The following is a 21,816-nucleotide window of genomic DNA, read 5'->3' on the forward strand; positions in this document are numbered from 1 at the left end:
ATGTAGACAGTGTGTGGCTGCTGTACCTGTACAACCAGTATGTAGACAGTGTGTGGCTGCTGTACCTGTACAACCAGTATGTAGACAGTGTGTGGCTGCTGTACCTGTACAACCAGTATGTAGACAGTGTGTGGCTGCTGTACCTGTACAACCAGTATGTAGACAGTGTGTGGCTGCTGTGCCTGTACAACCAGTATGTAGACAGTGTGTGGCTGCTGTACCTGTACAACCAGTATGTAGACAGTGTGTGGCAGCTGTGCCTGTACAACCAGTATGTAGACAGTGTGTGGCAGCTATGCCTGTACAACCAGTATGTAGACAGTGTGTGGCAGCTGTACCTGTACAACCAGTATGTAGACAGTGTGTGGCAGCTGTGCCTGTACAACCAGTATGTAGACAGTGTGTGGCTGCTGTGCCTGTACAACCAGTATGTAGACAGTGTGTGGCTGCTGTGCCTGTACAACCAGTATGTAGACAGTGTGTAGCAGGTGTATCTGTACTACCAGTATGTAGACAGTGTGTGGCAGCTGTACCTGTACAACCAGTATGTAGACAGTGTGTGGCAGCTGTGCCTGTACAACCAGTATGTAGACAGTGTGTGGCTGCTGTGCCTGTACAGTCAGTATGTAGACAGTGTGTGGCAGCTGTACCTGTACAACCAGTATGTAGACAGTGTGTGGCAGCTGTGCCTGTACAACCAGTATGTAGACAGTGTGTGGCTGCTGTGCCTGTACAGTCAGTATGTAGACAGTGTGTGGCAGCTGTACCTGTACAACCAGTATGTAGACAGTGTGTGGCTGCTGTGCCTGTACAGTCAGTATGTAGACAGTGTGTGGCAGCTGTACCTGTACAACCAGTATGTAGACAGTGTGTGGCTGCTGTGCCTGTACAGTCAGTATGTAGACAGTGTGTGGCAGCTGTGCCTGTACAACCAGTATGTAGACAGTGTGTGGCAGCTGTGCCTGTACAACCAGTATGTAGACAGTGTGTAGCAGGTGTATCTGTACTACCAGTATGTAGACAGTGTGTGGCAGCTGTACCTGTACAACCAGTATGTAGACAGTGTGTGGCAGCTGTACCTGTACAACCAGTATGTAGACAGTGTGTGGCAGCTGTGCCTGTACAACCAGTATGTAGACAGTGTGTGGCAGCTGTGCCTGTACAACCAGTATGTAGACAGTGTGTGGCAGCTGTACCTGTACAACCAGTATGTAGACAGTGTGTGGCTGCTGTGCCTGTACAACCAGTATGTAGACAGTGTGTGGCAGCTGTGCCTGTACAACCAGTATGTAGACAGTGTGTAGCAGCTGTACCTGTACAACCAGTATGTAGACAGTGTGTGGCTGCTGTACCTGTACAACCAGTATGTAGACAGTGTGTGGCTGCTGTACCTGTACAACCAGTATGTAGACAGTGTGTGGCAGCTGTGCCTGTACAACCAGTATGTAGACAGTGTGTGGCAGCTGTACCTGTACAACCAGTATGTAGACAGTGTGTAGCAGCTGTACCTGTACAACCAGTATGTAGACAGTGTGTGGCTGCTGTACCTGTACAACCAGTATGTAGACAGTGTGTGGCAGCTGTGCCTGTACAACCAGTATGTAGACAGTGTGTAGCAGGTGTATCTGTATTACCAGTATGTAGACAGTGTGTGGCAGCTATGCCTGTACAACCAGTATGTAGACAGTGTGTGGCAGCTGTGCCTGTACAACCAGTATGTAGACAGTGTGTGGCTGCTGTACCTGTACAACCAGTATGTAGACAGTGTGTGGCAGCTGTGCCTGTACAACCAGTATGTAGACAGTGTGTGGCAGCTGTGCCTGTACAACCAGTATGTAGACAGTGTGTGGCAGCTGTGCCTGTACAACCAGTATGTAGACAGTGTGTGGCAGCTGTGCCTGTACAACCAGTATGTAGACAGTGTGTGGCAGCTGTGCCTGTACAACCAGTATGTAGACAGTGTGTAGCAGGTGTATCTGTACAACCAGTATGTAGACAGTGTGTGGCAGCTGTACCTGTACAACCAGTATGTAGACAGTGTGTAGCAGGTGTATCTGTACAACCAGTATGTAGACAGTGTGTGGCAGCTGTGCCTGTACAACCAGTATGTAGACAGTGTGTAGCAGGTGTATCTGTACAACCAGTATGTAGACAGTGTGTGGCAGCTGTGCCTGTACAGTCAGTATGTAGACAGTGTGTGGCAGCTGTGCCTGTACAACCAGTATGTAGACAGTGTGTGGCAGCTGTGCCTGTACAACCAGTATGTAGACAGTGTGTGGCAGCTGTGCCTGTACAACCAGTATGTAGACAGTGTGTAGCAGGTGTATCTGTACAACCAGTATGTAGACAGTGTGTGGCAGCTGTACCTGTACAACCAGTATGTAGACAGTGTGTAGCAGGTGTATCTGTACAACCAGTATGTAGACAGTGTGTGGCAGCTGTGCCTGTACAACCAGTATGTAGACAGTGTGTAGCAGGTGTATCTGTACAACCAGTATGTAGACAGTGTGTGGCAGCTGTGCCTGTACAACCAGTATGTAGACAGTGTGTAGCAGGTGTATCTGTACTACCAGTATGTAGACAGTGTGTGGCAGGTGTATCTGTACTACCAGTATGTAGACAGTGTGTGGCAGCTGTACCTGTACAACCAGTATGTAGACAGTGTGTAGCAGGTGTATCTGTACAACCAGTATGTAGACAGTGTGTGGCAGCTGTGCCTGTACAACCAGTATGTAGACAGTGTGTAGCAGGTGTATCTGTACAACCAGTATGTAGACAGTGTGTAGCAGGTGTATCTGTACTACCAGTATGTAGACAGTGTGTGGCAGCTGTACCTGTACAACCAGTATGTAGACAGTGTGTAGCAGGTGTATCTGTATTACCAGTATGTAGACAGTGTGTGGTAGCCATTTGGCCTGTGTTATAGTGCAGCTGTACCAGTAGAACCAGTATGTTGACACATAAATTAAGCAGCCATCTGTACAATCTAACTAACAACCCTCACCATGATTATACACATGTTGACATTCTCCCCCAGACCTATTCTCCTTCCTGCCTTCCTGTACGCTTATGGTAGGTCAACTCATGCTTGCCAAAAACGGAGACTATGCTTGTCATAAGAGGCGACTAGGTCAGTTCAGACTCGTACCTTGCACCTGGAATAGTGCTGAGCACAGCGTAAAACTAAATTCACTCGCTCACGTATTGTAGGTCAGAGTGCATACTCCCCTGTCATAATGAAACATCAACTTTCTTTGGAGGGCTACTGTCAATCTGGGCCATGGAAGCATACTTGGGTTCAAGTACTAGCATTATGAGGTAACAACTAAACTGGGGACAGCTCCTGTGGCAGACAATACAGACGCTGGACAAATAACAACACAACTTTATCAACTGCATGTATTTATTGTAAAATGTCACCAAAGCACCAGTCATCTTTATTGTTCAGACAAGTGTGTGCCCAGCAGATACACTCTGCAATGGAATATCATGATGACAAAAGACAAGACATAAAACATCTTCATCAAGACACTAATATAAGAAAATTAAATAGCAAATTGCAAGAAAATGCAACAACCAAGATACAGTGCCACTATTCGCCTGGATGTAATGTATTGTGCTGTATTGCTATTGTGGGCCTTCAACCTTCCGATGTCTAAACCACTTGTAAGAAAGAGAAAGTGTTTATCACAGTAGTTGAGGTTCACCTCTGATGCGGGTAAATGGAATCCAAAAGTAGTCAGAGCATCACATCTGGATATTCCAGAACCTGTTTCGCTGCTACAAAGTTCCAACCTCTTACAGCTGTGGTCTTGTCAGACTGTAACAGAAAACATGTTGCAATGACAAGCCGTTCTCTCATTTAGTACTGTTGTCACCAGTATTTGTTCATAATATCAGTATTTGCCGTGTAGACTTGTCAGTGATCAGAAAGGTTAGTCAAGCTATAACCAGCCCGGCAGGTTATATATGTCCATGTACCTAAGCGGATTGATAATCGTTCATAGTCATTGAATACTGCCGCAATAGGCAAGCGAAGTGAGAGACGGCAGGCAGCAGAAAGGCAGGGACAATGAGGGAGGAACCCGAACCAGCCAAACTAACCTATCTGTCAGCCTTACTTCACTTCTTTGTCTATTATACGTTTAGTTCGGTTGGGTTCAAATGAGAATGGAGAATGATTAAATATCTGGAAATAGGGATAAGAGGACAAAACATAATCTGACACATGACCCTAAATATAAGCAATATTCCCTCAATATCAATGCGGATGATGCCAGAAATGGGCTTCACATATTGCACCCATGTGGGTAATCCATGTCCGTCTACTCCTGTACAATAACACCACCACGAGGTCCACTTTGTACTGAGAATCCTACACGAGGTCCACCCTGCAGAGAGAATCGTACCCGAGGTCCACCCTGTCATGAGAATCCTACACGAGGTTCAACCCTGTACAGCGAATCCTACTCGGGGTCCACCCTGTACAGAGAATCGTACCCGAGGTCCACCCTGTTATGAGAATCCTACACGAGGTTCAACCCTGTACAGCGAATCCTACTCGAGGTCCACCCTGTACAGAGAATCGTACCCGAGGTCCACCCTGTCATGAGAATCCTACACGAGGTTCAACCCTGTACAGCGAATCCTACATGAGGTCCACCCTGTACAGAGAATCGTACCCGAGGTCCACCCTGTTATGAGAATCCTACACGAGGTTCAACCCTGTACAGCGAATCCTACTCGGGGTCTACCCTGTACAGAGAATCGTACCCGAGGTCCACCCTGTTATGAGAATCCTACACGAGGTCCACCCCTGTACAGGGAAACGTACCCAAGGGCCAATTTCGAATACAGAAACCTACCTGCAGTTTCGTTGCTTGTAGAGGAATGATTTGAGAATATGCCACGCACTCTATCAACCAGAGCGACCTTGTACATGGAGGTAGTCGTTTCCAGTCTATCATATCGAGGGCAGAGTGGCCGCTACATGCATTGTGGTGCTTCAAGTACGTCCGGTCTGGAGGCAACCGTGTGACCCATTCACGGTGCCTGGAAGATCCACCAATATTCCCACTTGTGGAGCTCTGTACCTGTTATAGTTCATGTGCTTAAACATGTAATATTCCAGCAATATCACGATGGGAGAAAACCAGAAATGAGTTTTACACATTGTACCTATGTGGGGAATCGAACCCGAGTCTTCCGCGTGACAAGCGAACGAGGCAACTTAGACAACCCATTGACTGACGTCATTCTACACATCTGGGATACTACGCCATGGTTCAATCAAGTCAGCGAGAATCCAAAGCACAAATTTGGGTAGCTGTAGGCCTATACTAGTCTTCAGAATCTTCAGAAGCAGCACGCACATGTATTGTCTGGTGACAATGGAGGTGCCATTATGCACCGTAACCGTCACGGGCTGAATGGGGTAGCGGGTTTCAGACTGAGCCAACATGCTATCTTGTTTGTGAAATGAAGACAGTATGTAGATATGTAGCACTGATGTCAATTCATCAGTACCACAGCTGTCAGCTATATAACCACATCATCAGACACACTCGCATCGTAACTGGGGTTGAGAGAATAATTGTTATTCGTTACCAGTGAATATCCTTGAAGCATTAAAGCTGTTTGTCCCTGAGAAGGACCTGTCTGAGGAGACTTCTTGGTGTGGTCTGTGGTGTTGTGGAGACAGGTACTGTTTTGTGTCTGGCCACAACCGCCCGCCTTGCAGCAGCGTGCTCGCCTTCCATGACCAAGTAGATCAACACACACTCACACGCCATCATGACGAGGAGGAACACCGCTAGACGCCATTGGTCCCGCCGACAATGAGCCATCCTGTAACGTAAACCACGCTAATGTTGTCACGTCAACCTCGTCACGTTAACCTTGTCACGACAAACTTGATCACGCTAACCTTGTCACGTCAACCTTATTCCACCAAGCTTGTCAGGTCAACATTTTCACGTCGAACTCGTCATGTTAACCTTGTCATGGCGACCACGTCACGTTAACCTTGTCTTGTCTACCTCGTTACGTTAACATTACCACGTCAACCTTGTCCCGCTAACTTTGTCACGTCAACCGCGTCATGTCCACTCTGTCTCGCTAACCTTGTCACGTCAGCCTTGTTACGCTAACCTAGTCGCGCCCACCTTGTCACGTCCACCATGTCACGTCACCCTTACTCTTATCTCGCTAGCCTTGTCACGTCCACCTAGTCACGTCAACCTTGGCACGTCAACCGTATCACGTCAACATTGTCACGCCAACCTTACCCCGCTAACTTTGTCACACCAACCTTGTCAGGTCAACGTTGTCACGCTAACCTTGTCCTATCAACCTGTCACTCCAGCCTTGTCTCGCTAACCTACACCACAAAACGAACCTTAGATTTCGTTGTGATCAGAGCATAAAAACATGTGCCAGTACATTTTATTGTGATCTGTCACATGGTTCATAAATGTATGTGACACGAGGAAACTTACAGGCGCTTGATTACTGACCCCCTCCTGGTTCATCTTCGTCCTAGCCCAAACAAGGACACCGTGACACCCTGTTTGCCTCTGCGTGCAGTCTGTGTTGCAACGGTGGGGGCAAAGTAATGACAGCTGAGTTGAGCTGGGCTCTACGTCACATAGGCACCATTTCAGTCGCAGAGTCTGTGGAGCCTTTGGAGTCTACTGACTATCGAAAGAATTCATTTAATGAGCACATCTTCGACTGTCCCCGGGGTCATATCGCCAAGATGACAGTTTACAGGCGCGTAGTCAGCCATGTTTTTCGTGTAAGCCCAGCAGGCTGCAAAGCTTTATATTCATATAGCATTGAGGCATATAGTACCCAACCTTTTTAGCTACAATCATGTCTTAGTCTTTGAATATATATATAATTTTGATAGTAACAAACTAAGCCACATAAAATTGAAAAGAGACCCAGGAAGATCCTAAACCGGGGAAAATCTAGACTTGCTTCATTTAGGGCTTTAACACTGCAAAGAGGGCTTGACAGTGTTTAAGTCAGTAGGGAAAATAATGTGGTTCAGGGACTGAGAGTCAAGACTACAGACGTGTAACCTTTTTTGTTCTAAATGGTAGCTACACCCCTGGTTTACACGTGCACTCTGCTGTGTTGATTATAATGGCATCGTCCCTGTATTGCCAGTTATGTTTAATATAGTCCGTGAGCTGTGTATTTGGTTTTATGAATTTTATGTCGTTTTGGTACATTTAATACACATTCCATTGTTTGCGTAGCAACGCGGTCGATAAAGTGCGATATGATTCACTCACTGCACACCCTCGAATTATTAATAGACTGCACTGCTGGTTGTCTACACGTCGGTGTATATGACCTGCAGCCTCCTCCCTGTAACCAAGACGACTGCTCCTCGCTCAACGTAAACGATGAAATAAGCACAAACAGAAAATACACATTTGATATCAACTGAGCAGAAACACAGGTCAGCCAATCAACTAGCGCCGCTAGTGGACACAGCTCGATAACATACCAATCTCGAAGATGGCGGCCGACTCCTGGTGGCGAAGGACTCGACTGTGGCGTGGAAGTACTCCTCTTCTTGAGAGTGAAGAGAACGTGGCGGCTGGTCTGATGCACATTGATCCGTTTTATCGATCAGTACACCCTAGACGCGTTCTTTCCGTGCAGATACAGGGAGGCGTGCTCGGGGGACGTTATTACATATTCTCGTTACGTTCCCGCCTGCGAAGTCCATACAGATGCGGCAACATGGCGTGGTATTCTGTTCCATTACGACCCGAACAATGATCTCGAAGCACTAGCTGTCACATGCGAATCTCCGGAGACACATATGTACAAGGACTAACGTGTATCCACGTGTCTGAGACACCTCCGTTAACGGAGATAGGGTCTCCACGGACTGCAATAGGAATCTGTCCTAGATGTATGAAACGTGTATGTAAGTTGCATACGATCGCTCACAATATCGTCTGTTGCAGGCAGTGGCCCAGTAACGCACAGGGGGTTCACACCTGCATGACTACTTAATCATCCTTAAAATGTCACAAATTATGCTTATGACGTCATCCGTTTGTTCCATGTGTGAGTGGGTTTAGATTTTACGCCGCTTTTAGCAACGTTCCAGCAATATCACTGCGGGGAACACCAGGAATTAGTTTCACACATTGTAATTATACGAAGAATCGAACCTGGGTCTTAGTGGTGACGAGCAAACGCTTCTACCACAAAGGCTACCCCACCGCCCTGTTCTGTGTGAGAAATTTGTCCGGCAGCATTACATCATCACACCCATATCCCTACAGTGCATGGGGCCAAACCCCCCCGCACTACGTCATCGTACAATCGGCCACATTATGCCTTCTTGTGCATGCATCACAAAACTTTTGAACTGATTATGTCGGAGACAGCTTGGTATTCCCTGATTAAATGAACGAGATTTCAAACTGACCAAGAAGTCTTCGAGTTTTTCCAGTCTGACATAAGGGAGTGACATGTTTCTATCAGCTAGAGCAATGTTCAGCTCATTACAGAATGGGCTGTTTCTACCCGCTAAAGCAGTGTTTAGCTCAGTACAGAATAGCATGTTTCTGCCCGCCATCGAATGACTTTACTCCGTTTGAATTGTAACCTTCACGGCAATGACTTGTGTCAAAAGAATGATAGGTTTGTGCTAATTATAGTGTGACCAGCGAGTCCTGATAAGTGTGACATGGTTGTGTGTGTATGATAATTAAGGATGTCAGAGTTCGTGTGTGAGGATGACGTTGTTAATTTGCTTATGATTAGGATGACAGGATTAATGTATTTATGATAAGGCTGTTAGGGTTAATGCGGCTGTGATAGGGCAGGGAGGGTTAATGAACCTGTGGTAACAGGGTTATTTAATGTGTCGATTATAAGGATGGTAGGGTTAATGTGGCTGTGATGTGGGTGGTAGGGTTAATGAACCTATGGTAACAGATAGGGTTAATTATTGTGTCGGTTATAAGCATGGTAGGGTTAATGTGTTTGTCATAAGGATGACAGGGTTCGTGTGTGTATATATAGGTACATATCAGCATATTCACGTGTACATGCTGAGTGTAATTGTTAAAATTCAAGACGAAATTGAAAAAGAATGAATATTTTATTTGACGGGACTATGGCCCGTGATTTGACAATGAAACATAACAATGTATATTTGGAACAACTATGTGTGGGTGAAGATGATGAGCCTACGTGTGTCCTTATTCAGTTTGTGGATACAAATCGCGGACCACAACAAATAATTTCAAATAAAATTACAAGCATTGAATAACACGGATATTTAGAAAGGTGAAGCAACAGGAGCTGTATGAGTACTGTGGCGTACCTTGGTGACTGAAAAGCTGATACATGTGTACAACTTTGATCATTAAGGTCTAACCTCATAGTCAATTAGGAGAAATGATGTTTTGAGCCCTTAGGATTTTTTCAGAGCATTTCGGTCTTTTATGGCCTACAGACCCATTGTAGCAATCTATATACAACGCAAGGTATATTTGAGTTCCATTTTCGCAGCAAGTACAGTCCATCAGAGACAATAATTATTCACATAGTACATGATCACTGACGAGCAGTGTGTGTCGTGTCTTCGTACATCCGGGTCCTAATCCACAGACACTGCACGGCAGAGACAGATGGAAGCAATTGTCACTATTATCTGTAAAATCAAACCAGCACACGACGTCGGCTCGACCGTGTAGGCTCTTTACGGCTATACATATTTGCTGCTGCTCCGACACATGCAGATGGACAGCACGATAACCAGTAGCTGAAACACACAGAAGGACTTAATTGCAAGTAGTGAATGGACATTCTTCAGGTCAGCATTCAAACATACTGGTCGGCAAAGGCACCCGCGTGCATGAACAGTTCCGACATTTGTGTATACCACACACTACTAACAGACATTACCAACAGACATTAACGATCACCACACATCAACAACAGACATTAACGATCACCACACACTACCAACAGACATCAACGATCACCACACCAACAACAGACATTAACGATCACCACACACCACCAACAGACATCAACGATCACCACACACCACCAACAGACATTAACGTTATCCAGACACCACCAACAGACGTTAACGTTATCCACACACCACCAACAGACATTAACGATATCCACACTCCACCAACAGACATTAGCGATATCCACACTCCATCAATAGGAATGGGCAACATGACAGATATCACAAGGAGAGATCAGCTACATCCGCAGAAATGGGCGATCATCTCACTCCACCAACAGGGGTGAATTACCTCATGGAGAATGCAGTTAGATGTTTGGTTTTTTTTGCACTGACTTTACACATGCACGTACCTCAATCAGAAAGATAGTGACACCAACTCCAATAGCTACATATTTGTAGTGGTCAATGAAGTCCAGCAGATCGGTGTAGCAACCCTGGAACGAAAGCCGATATTACACACGTCAGTCTAGATGTGGTAATATTTCTACTCTCACGGAGGCTAGATAAATGTTTCATATCAAATCAAGGGTAGATTTGTTAATGTTTCTACTTACATCCAGACTAGATATACTAGTGTTTCTACTCACATTGAGGCTGGATATATTATTGTCTCACCTCATACATAGATGTCATTTTCTGATTGGCTGAGCGCTCCTCCATTATTTTCAAATGTACCCCCGCTTACAAACGCGTAACATTTCAATGTACATTCTGGGAATGCTGAACTCATTTGGCACTTCCTGTTAGGAATTCTTTATCTCGAATAACATTTATGATGTACGGAAATTGCAGATGTTTTGCGAATGCCAATCGATGGAAGGGAGATAACTCTAATTCGGTATTTCTTGTTAGCAAAATCTTGCGATGGCTACAAAAACATTTATGCCCATGCTTAGAAGAATTAAAGAGTAACATTACGGTGTTCGGTAACATAAATACGTTGTTCACTGGTCCTTCGGGCCCATGGGTTGATATTCCCTCGATGCTGAGTTATGTTAACATGAGGGTACATGAATCTGTGTCCCTTCGTCAGTTAGCCAATTATAATGTTTATTTACACTGAGTGCAGACAGGACGTTAGTTTGTTGTATAATGCTGCACTTTGCAAGGTTCTATCTGGCCTACCGCCCCATATCGGAAAGACTACATGCATGCGTACATACAGAAGGCACACGTATAGTAATATACTTACACTAGGCATAGTAATATACTCACAGTAGTATAGGCATAATCGTTGTTCATGCTGCTGATGCCCAAACATTGCTTTATGTCTGGATCATTGAACGTGGTATTTCCAATGTCTTCGTAGTTTGTCTTCTTACAGCAGGCTACGGGAATCTTTTTCTCGGTATTACGTGGATCCCACTGGGTATTAATGGCTGGGTCCTGGAAGTCTGTGTAGTTGTCGACCCCGCAACATTGGAACTGGATGGACACAATGAGTTGTCTATTAGTCGTCTAAGAAGTCTAGTTTGTGTACTCTGTATGTAATGTGTATGTTCAACACCAACTGTGACTGTTAAAAATCCAGGCGGGCCAGTAAATCTCCACAGTTGCTAGCCCTACTGACTTGAGAATTTTCTTGGAGTCATTTTGTAAATACATGTCTATCAGTATCTCCTACTTGTTAGGTTATGATACTCTTTAATTCAGTCTAAGTAAACTTATCCTCAGTACTTTTTGTTACACTCCACTACTGGTGGGGTGTAACGAAATACACTGAGACTAAGTTTACATTGTTCATCGTAACAGCCGCTAAATGATGAAGCCCATGTCTACATTCAAATTTCGGGCTAGTGAATTATTTTGGGGGCAAGTAACTTCCAGGCATAGCTGGAAAGACTGACTAACAAGATTGGGAAACTATTGACACACTGGCCACAGGTAGAAAGGGAAGATTGTAACAAATATGGCGTCGCCTGTCGTCGATCTCGTCACAACGACTGGCATGTTGACAAATCACAATAATAATCATTATCATTATTATAATAAGATTTCATACCAAAGAGAAGCATAGCTGTCCTTTAATGCGTGGAGGAAACGTTGATTAAATTTAGCAAGGATTTGGGGGATATTGGCTCCGGTAACTGTGAAGAGTGCCATATATAATGATCTGTGTTAAAATTTAAGCAAAATAATTAGAGTGAGTGAGTTTAGTTTTACGCAGCACTCAGCAATATTCCAGCTAAATGGCGGCGGTCTGTAAATAATCGAGTCTGGACCAGACAATCCAGTGATCAACAACATGAGCATCGATCTGCGCAATTGGGAACCGATGACATGTGTCAGCCAAGTCAGTGAGCCTGACTACTCGATCCCGTTAGTCTCCTCTTACGACAAGCATAGTCGCCTTTTGTGGCAAGCATGGGTTGGTGAAGACCTATTCTACCCCGGGACCTTCACGGGTCTAAACAAAATAGTTAGATGTTCCCCAAGCATACGTATAAAGGCCTGCAGTTCGAGGAAGGTAGTTAGGTAGATCCTCCCCATACCTACCAGGCATAACCCACCAGAGCAATGTATTACGTTATAAGGCTTTATAACCAACATAATTCTTACGGACGTTATGACAATACACCTGTATGCCGCTCTGGATAACACTGGTAACTGGGATAACCTTAGTTGTATCCTGTCGCTAAGCGGGGGACGAGATGCTACATAACACAAAGGGTGTTAGCAATACTCTGCTCCAGTCTACTCACGGTGGAGAAGATGGCGTCAAAGGATTTATCCTTGGCATTCTTTTTCGCGACGGCGTCGTCGTAACCTTTCAGAGCTTCTCTTAAGCCTTTTTCCATGACATCCTTTGCCTAGAAACAAGATTGAGTGAGTGAGTTAAGTTTTACGCCGCATTTAGCAATGTTCGAGCAATATCACGGCGGGGGACACCAGAAAATGGGCTTCACACATTGTGCCCATGTGGGGAATCGAACCCGGGTCTTCGGCGTGACGAGCGAACGCCTTAACCACTACGCTACCCCACCGCCCCCTAGACACCAGAGCAGTTAGTGAGTGTTGCAGAAGGGCGTTGGTTATTGTATACTTCAAGTTATTACAGGTGATGAATTCACTTTAGTCTGTAAGTCTCAGTCTAACAACTACCTCACCCATGTGTATGTTATTACTACAGCTGGTTTGAGTGAGTGAGTTTAGTTTTACGTCGCACGGCGTGATCAACAGCATGAGCATGGCGTGCTTGAAACCACAGCTGTTGCTAGGCGTTTTGTTGTTCATCGACACATCATTCTGTCACTTGAATTCGTTACCAGCAGACATCCGATGTTAGGGACCGTTAGGGACTCCATCAGTAACGTCCTGCTAGCACGTCATCTACGTGCACGCATGAAGTGCAGCACAAGGTCAATAGAGTCATCTTCACAAAGGAGCCCAAGCTTTAACCTGATGGCATTGCTTGCCGGGCAGTCTTGGGGAGCATCTACTGGCCAGTTTGAGTGGCACGTTATCTTCAAACCCACCCTCGTACTATCTCTGTTGAGCGGATCTGCCACCCATCAGATGTATACTCAAAGGCAAAAGTTATTGTTATTGCCTTGAAGTTCAGGGGTTGGGGGTTTGCCAGCGTCACAATCCATTTCCTTGACGTGGACGATAGGGGGACAGATATGGATTCAGCAATCAGTGCTGTGCAAGAGCAATCTGGACTCTCCAGTGAAGTCTCCACTTGCATGCTCTCCACCGCAGCTGTTGTCTGCACCACTGTAGTCGTAGAAATTGGTGACATAATGTCAATATTTGAGGTATGGCAGGAAGTGTAGCAGCCAGACGTGGGCGAATGGTCTTTTGCGATATCCTGTTGACACCAGGAACTGCTCCGACTCTCACTGTGGCTTATTCGAATCCAACGATCGCTGTGTGCCGTAACTACAGGTGGATGACCACTTCGGAGACGGTGTGCAACGACGGTGTTTTTATTATAACGTCTCCACAAGTGACATAGTGTTCCTTTGCGCGTTAAATTGCTGTGCAACGTTGCACTGGGATGTTCAGACTTCAAGCATTCCCATGGCTCGCAACTTTTCATTTTTAGTGAGCCGTGGCACAGAGAAATGCTACTGGATTTTCCCAAATTTATGTTCTTCGGACCCTAAAGAATGATTGAGATACACTGTATAATTCAAGGTGTTACTAAAACATTATCAGCGCAGAAACCTTGTGAAAAGAATCAAGAAATTGTTATCCAAAAGATTTGTCTTTCATTATTACACACACTTCTAAATGCCTTTGCAGAATTTCAGCTGTGACCAAGTAAAAGAGGATAAGCTTTATGTTCTTGCATATCACTGCGGAGTGTAAATAACTGTGTTCGTCGGAATTGATTGTCTGGTGTTCCATAACACACCGTAAACACAGAATACATACCTCACTACCCTTGGCCAGCACAACGGCTACTGCCACAATCTCCGCCAGCAGGATCACACCGACAATAACGCCATACTGTAACACAGTACCACACATGTATATCACACCGACAATGGCGCCATACTGTAACATATTACTATACATATAAATTCCATCGACACTGACGTCATACTGTAAGACAGTACTGTGCTTATATGTTGCACCGATAATGACGACATACTGTAACACAGCAGTGTGCGTATATATTACAACGATAATGATGTCAAACTGTAACACATTAGTATGCATTTATACATTACAACGACAATGATGTCCTTCAGTAACAAAGTATTAAAAACAAATGTGTGTGTGTGTGTGTGTGTGTGTGTGTGTGTGTGTGTGTGTGTGTGTGTGTGTGTGTGTGTGTGTGTGTGTGTGTGTGTGTGTGTGTGTGTGTGTGTGTGTGAACTTCCATCTAACCTCAACAGACACAGGTAAAACTGTTTCAACAACAGATTTCACACATTAACTCACAATGCCGAGCAGCACTCGCCACTGACAACAGGCTCCGAGGCAACCAAGGCCAGCGATCAGAAGAATGACACAGCCGAAGGCAATGACGATCAGTCCAAAAGTCTCGCCAGCATACTTCAGGTTGAAGTCCACCTTATCACCGTTGTCCACCAAAGCATCTTTGATTTCGTCAAAGCCAACTTTGAAAACGATCCCAGCAATCAGGATGGCCAGGCCAAAGATCTAGAGAGACATAACAGTTAGAGGCATACACTTGCGTGTAACAGGCCCTGTACATAACTTCTATATTGTATATAACTGTGGAGAAGTTCAAGAACAGCCCATCTGTTTATAAGTGTATATTTCATGTAGATAAAAATTGTAAATTGTGTTTGCTCGTTTTACTTTGAAATGTTGTTGATTACCTTAGCAGATTACTGAACATACAAAATATAAATTATGATATGCAAGCTTAATGTCAAAATATAAATATGCAAGTTTAATGCCATTTCATTTATCATATTTCACCTTTTCATGAGGAACTTCACGAAATTGTGTCACTACCGTTAAGTAATTTGTGACGTCATTTTGAAAGGGAAAAAAAATGTAAAGCTGAAATCATTTAACCTGTGTAATGTGTTACATATGCTGGATAGCACTTTCTTAGTGACGTACAGATTGTAGAAGTTGTGCAAGGTTAGGTCCGATCGAACCCACACCTTAAGAGTCAGACACCTAATAGCCAGCACACAAAGTCAGACGCCTAACCTTCCACAAAAATGGAAGTCGGAGAACTTGTAGTATAGAAATCATTTGATGTACAAATACATTAGGCTGTCTCATTTTACAATATATCATGGCTAGTGAGTTTTGAAATATTAATGAAATTTTTAATAATAGCCGTTTCTTTATCCTTACTTTAAAAGCTGATTTAGTGAAATTTGGGAGAGTGATATCTTAGACTGTTGACGTCATGTTACGATAGTGACATTGTGACAGTATATAATGTCACTACCGTAAAGGACCTGTCACACCTGGTTTCTTCTTTGTCACAGCCGTTATGCTTCACTGTCCTTACCGTGACAAGAAAACCACACTTAGATGTTTGTTGATTTCATTCGATACAAAACGTTTATGTTAAATATCATTCCAAACCATTTCATATCTATGAATAGAAAATTTAGAGCCAAACAATATTAAAGTTGAAAATTGTGACATACGTCACAAAACCAAACAAACGAAACCAGAGAAAACGTCAGTGACCGTAATAGTAGTGGTAATATTAGTCTTGGAACATGTCTTCATAGTTTACTCAGCACATAGTTTCAAAATGATTTCACCTCCTGTCTAAGGCACTAGGTGTGGTTTGGCTTTCCAAAAAAAACTGGTTTCAGCGGCAGCTACAGTCCTTTTGGCATGACGTGCAGTCCGTTTGGCTCAAAAGCCGACGGATGAACTGCAGTCTAACTCGAAAACTAACAAATGTATAACGCTCAATGACACGCTTATCTTGATTTTTTTTCCCAGAATTTCTCTCCTTTATAAAAATGAAAAAGGTTGTTGAACAAACTCTCACAAAATATTGACCAAGTTCGTCGGGTACTAAGCATAGAGCACATCTCATCACTAGAATACTAACCATAGAGCACATCACCTCACTAGAGTACTAGTCACGGAACATATTACAACACTAGAAAACTAACAATAGGGCATACATATCACAGCACGAGAACACTTACCACACAGCATGTCACAGCACGCGGACACTAACTACATGGCATATCATGGCATCAAGTTTCTTTTAACCTACAATATATGCTTATCTTTTTGGCTGGCCAGTTGCGTAAATCGATGATCATGGTGTTGATCACTAGAGTGTCTGCTCCAGACAGGAGTATTTACACACTGCGCCTTCTAGCTGGAATATTGCTTAGTGCAACGTTAATCAATAAACAAACAAAGTATTTGGTTCGCTGTGCAAGGACGTGAGATTGTGGACAGAATGTGGTGAACTTTGATACTAGCTAACTTTAGATAGGCCCGTGATAAGGTACGGTACGACAATCTTCTTTGTCGATAAACTGCCTAGACCTGGTGTGTTAGTCTATGTCGCTCATGTAGACACATGTAGACACATGTAGCCACAAAATAGTGTCTCACGTGTAATTATCTGATGTTTCCCGTGTTGAGTGCCATGCGTGTCCTTCCCTGAAGGAGTTCTCAGCTACTACATACTAGTGCATCGGCTCTAATGTCGCATAAATCCAGCTCCAATACTGATCTACATGGGTGTATGGACATGTTGGCTACAGACTGATGGGCAGTAGGGTGTGGATATATCCGATACAGACTAATGGACGATTAGGTATGGACGGATCACATACAGTCTGATGGGCAGTGGATTGTGGACATATCACGTACAAACTGATGGGCAGTGTGGTGTGGACATATCAGATAAAGACTGATGGGTAGTGGGATGTGGACATACCGGATAAAGACTGATGGGTATTGGGGTGTGGACATATCAAATAAAGACTGATGGGTAGTGGGATGTGGACATACCGGATAAAGACTGATGGGTAGTGGGGTGTGGACATACCGGATAAAGACTGATGGGTAGTGGGGTGTGGACATATCAAATAAAGACTGATGGGTAGTGGGATGTGGACATACCGGATAAAGACTGATGGGTATTGGGGTGTGGACATACCGGATAAAGACTGATGGGTATTGGGGTGTGGACATATTAGATAAAGACTGATGGGTAGTGGGATGTGGACATACCGGATAAAGACTGATGGGTAGTGGGGTGTGGACATATCACGTACAAACTGACGGGCAGTAGGGTGTGGACATATCACGTACAGACTGATGGGCAGTGGAGTGTGGACACATCAGATAAAGACTGATGGGCAGTGGGGTGTGTACGTATCACATACAGACTTATGGGCAGTGAGGTGTGGACACATCAGATAAAGACAGATGGGCAGTGAGGTGTGGACGTATCACGTACAGACTGATGGGCAGTGTGGTGGGAACATATTAGATACAGGTATTGGGGCGTGGGTAGCACTCACCATAAAGATGACATTTATGATGATGAGGAAGACCTTCGAACAACCGCCTTCCATTGTGTTAGATATCCCTTGTACTGACGCTGAAACACAATACGCTTGAGAGTTGTAAACAAGCTGGAGATGGATACTCTAACGGTGGATAGTCCGCTGTGTCAGAACCCGGATGCACGTATATTGGTTACACGGACTGCACGATATTGTCGTGTTGTCGCCAGTCAAAAACCTCTCGCTCTGCCACGTCGGCTGTTGACATTTGTAATGAGGAACTAACGATTACTTTTTGCCTTGTTATAACCGGACACAATATATATCAACTGAAGGAAAAGTACTGACACTATGTGTCAAGACCCAGTCTCCTTACCAGGCACATGCAGACACAGAACTACAAGATATAACCACACAGGTAACAAATTACAACAAACAGTATTCATCATGAACTGGGCAGTAGCTGTTCAAAATACTCTCTCTATTAAAGATTTTACTCTCCTCATTACTTTCTCATCAGCCCTAAACACATTAACCATTAAACAAGTAACCATTTCATGACAACACGCTAAACAAAACATGGTGGAAATTGTTAAACTTACAAGTGATCTGTAGTCCACTCGATATCAAGTCCCAAATGGCGTTTAAGTAGTGAGCGCAGGTACCTGATCACGAGAACCTACGTCACATAAACTTATCAGGTGTCGGATTGTTGACATAACCATCATCGGGGCCACGTTGCCTGTAGGTAAGGACCCTATCGAGCATAAACACATTGTTTGGGAATATTGTGTCGGTACGATACTGAGTCACTATCTCTTGACTCTGATGTGGTGATCATGACCAGTGTTGTGAAATACAGTCTTTTTAGAAGCGTGACCAGTGATACACGTCTGAGGATGATGAAGCGAGCTTTGTACAAAGTCGCACCTCCATGTTCACTTCTCTAGAAGAGAAAGTGATTCCTACGTGCCAAGTCAACCTTATTTGATAACGAGATTGATTTGCCTAGACAAACATGATGTCGGGTAAAAATTAGTTGCTAAAGAATATATCATTTTGTTCTAGCCTGGGTGGCATGTACTAGTGATTGTGTCAACAAATATATATTGTGTTGTTCTGACCTGGGTTGCATATATTGGTGATTGTGTCAACGAATATTGTGTTGTTCTGACCTGGGTGGCATGCACTGATGATTAGGTCAATGAAGATATTGTGTTATTCTGACCTGGATAGGACCCGGGAAGGTCCGGGGTAGAATAGGCCTTCAGCAACCCATGCACGCCATAAAAGGTGACTATGCTTGTCGTAACAGGCGACTAAGGGGATCTGGTGGTCAAGCTCACTGACTTGGCTGACACAAGTCATCGGTTACAAATTGCGCAGATCGATGCTCATGTTGTTGATCCCTTGATTGTCTGGTCCAGACTCGATTATTTACAGGCCGCCGCCATATTGTTGGAATAATGTTGAGTAGGGCGTAAAACCCAACTCACTCACTGACTGACCAGGGTGGTATGCGGTGAAGTGGTGATTGTGCTAATAAAGATACATTAATGTTGCGTGTGGAATGTGGTGTATCAGTGATTGTAAAATGCCTCGGTATATTATATATTCGGCCTATACTACATATTGCAGTAGACTTTCTCTTTGATACAGAAAGAATGTATGCCAGCACCGCTGTCTCGCCGTTAGATACTGGCCTTCTTAAAACAAGGTAGTCCAAAAACTGGTAGTCCAGATCATGTACACGGTGTACGTCTCTGGTAAGTGTCCTTTTGGTAGATCGACTTTGACATCATGCTTATGTCACGTCAGCTCATTTCGGGACTGAAACATAATACTGTATTCATCTACAGTCTGTTCGGCTCAGACGTACCGATAAATTGCAATCTAAATCGAAAACTAATAAACGAAAAAACACTCAATGAAACGTGACGACCGAACGCTCTAACCACTAAGCTACTCCGCTGCCCCAGTCGTAAATTGAACCTGTGTGACTGTGTCTCAAATTGTTTAAATGACAAACAGAAAGAAAAAAAAAGAACCGGCGTGCATGTGACCCTTTAAAAGATTAATCGTTGATAGGTGTGTTAGCAACGCGTAACGTGCGTCTAAACCTGTTCTATGTATAGTACGCGCAATACTGTTGTCAAAATGGAGGGCTGAGAAAATATAGTGCAACAAGTATCAACATTAAATCGGGTTTTCTTTCAAACTGTAAAACATATACTATTGGATTGTTTAGTCCCACGGAGTTTAACAAAAGGGTTCGATAGTGAATGTTTTATGTTCGTTGAAAACGTTTTAGACAAGATGACAGTTTGGAATTTGTGGCTATTTTGTTGGAATCATGGTCGGAAATTGTTGCCATGGTAGCAGTAGTCGGGATATACCGAGGATGTCGGTAACTATAAACCAATAACAATGTTAAGTATTCTGGGACAAATGAGGGCCAGACTAATATTAACTGGAATGTGTGCCCCAACATTCTTTGATGATATTTGACGCATGGTTAGGTATAAGTTAAAAAATTCTATTTGTCTACTAGGAACTGCTTCAGCGGTTTATGGCTGATAAGTACTGTAACATCAACCTTCAAGATGTCCCTGAACTGACTTGCTGGTTTTGTAATAGTGATAAGAAATGACGAAATTTGTTGGGACTAAAGAACAGTGTTTAGTTATCCTGTCTGTGTAGTTTGCTGTCTGTGCGTAGGCGGTTTCCACTGTAGATACTACATATCAAACGTTAAGACTCACTTAAAACACTCACTATAGGATACTGTGGTGACGTCGAAGATGAATTTCTCCACTAATTTGAGGGGAACCAACTCGAAACCTTGTGAAGATGAACTGCACGAGGATCATACATCAAATTGCTGGAAAGAATGTCTGAATATCACACATGTGAACGCCTGTGATTTTATGTAAAATTTGGTTGGGAATTCGCCAATTTTCACCGATTTTTATCGTTTATTGAGCTCGTGACGACAATCTTTTCAATGTTACAAACTTGTTTTACAATACATCAGTTCATGTGTAAACAGTACTTTTAAGCAGAAAGACATATTTTGCAAAATCTGCATTTACGTTAGCGAGTCTAAGCTTCTAATGGATAAGGCAGTCGATCAAAATGGCAAGTCAACCAAACAAACGTAAACGGCCTGCCATTTTAGCGAGGGAAAACAGAGAAATTTGTAGATACAAGGAGCAGTATCCTTCAACAAGCCCTTACTAGACAGGTATGAGACATTGTAATTTGTATGCACTGATATTTGTTTATGTGTAATCAATAAAGATTATGTCTGATGCCTACTATGTTTGTTTCTTTGCACGTCTCTTTGTACAGATGACCCGTGATTCAGATATCCTAAAATCCGCTTATCCGGACGATAATAAAAACACAGATGTCCGGATATACGGGGCATGACTGTATAGGATGTTATAGTGTAACTCCATTAATAAAGTTGTCATTGGATATTCTTTTCGATATCGGATTTATGTTCAGATGACTTTGTTTCACTTAAAGAATGGGGACTATTGTTTGGATGTACAAGTCCTTTATTCTGTATAGACGACATTTCAAACGGCATAAGAATATGCGTTGAAACCTCGCCTATAAAGAATAGAGATTATTTTAAAATATGTTTTTAATTCCACATTTTTGTTGCTGTACAGCAAATCATATATGCCATAACATGTTTCATTTAAACAATATCATATATTTTCGTACAGCAATAAAGAAGTTTCATCGGAAAGGGTAATTGAATAGAATGGTTCAAACAAACTGCTCATGGTAAATGGCCCAAAGTCATAAATCCAAAAATAAGTTTCATCAAATAGGATATTTGAATGGAGT

General features: G+C 43.6%; 1 protein-coding gene and 1 long non-coding RNA gene across 3 annotated transcripts; both read right to left on the reverse strand.

Moving 5' to 3' along the window:
- Nucleotides 1-3,385: 3,385 nt before the first annotated feature.
- Nucleotides 3,386-7,974, reverse strand: LOC137292256 (uncharacterized). Of its 2 annotated transcripts, none has more exons than XR_010957324.1 (4): nt 6,498-7,974; nt 5,608-5,847; nt 4,866-5,093; nt 3,386-3,820 (listed from the first exon to the last, which is right to left on the reverse strand). It is a non-coding gene; the product is annotated as an uncharacterized lncRNA (long non-coding RNA). The 2 variants fall into 2 exon arrangements; XR_010957318.1 differs by having other exon boundaries at nt 7,520-7,629.
- Nucleotides 7,975-9,117: 1,143 nt separating this feature from the next.
- On the reverse strand, nt 9,118-18,776 carry LOC137292272 (tetraspanin-18B-like). The gene is made up of 8 exons (XM_067823820.1): nt 18,558-18,776; nt 17,971-18,050; nt 14,915-15,136; nt 14,402-14,476; nt 12,724-12,831; nt 11,237-11,446; nt 10,372-10,455; nt 9,118-9,802 (listed from the first exon to the last, which is right to left on the reverse strand). Exons 2-8 carry the CDS (start codon nt 18,022-18,024, stop codon nt 9,746-9,748), a joined length of 810 nt encoding a protein of 269 aa, XP_067679921.1. The 5' UTR covers nt 18,025-18,050; nt 18,558-18,776; the 3' UTR covers nt 9,118-9,745.
- Between the last annotated feature and the right edge of the window lie 3,040 nt (nt 18,777-21,816).

This window comes from Haliotis asinina, chromosome 1, assembly GCF_037392515.1.
Source record: "Haliotis asinina isolate JCU_RB_2024 chromosome 1, JCU_Hal_asi_v2, whole genome shotgun sequence".
NCBI lineage: Eukaryota > Metazoa > Mollusca > Gastropoda > Lepetellida > Haliotidae > Haliotis > Haliotis asinina.

Coding starts and splice junctions, on each gene's coding strand:
- LOC137292272 (XM_067823820.1), bottom strand. CDS start 18,024: ATGGAAGGCGGTTGTTCGAAGGTCTTCCTCATCATCATAAATGTCATC. Junction 14,477..14,914: donor GGCGAGTGCTGCTCGGCATT/GTGAGTTAATGT, acceptor ACTGTGTTACAG/TATGGCGTTATTGTCGGTGT. Junction 9,803..10,371: donor TCACTATCTTTCTGATTGAG/GTACGTGCATGT, acceptor TGTGTGTTTCAG/CTACTGGTTATCGTGCTGTC.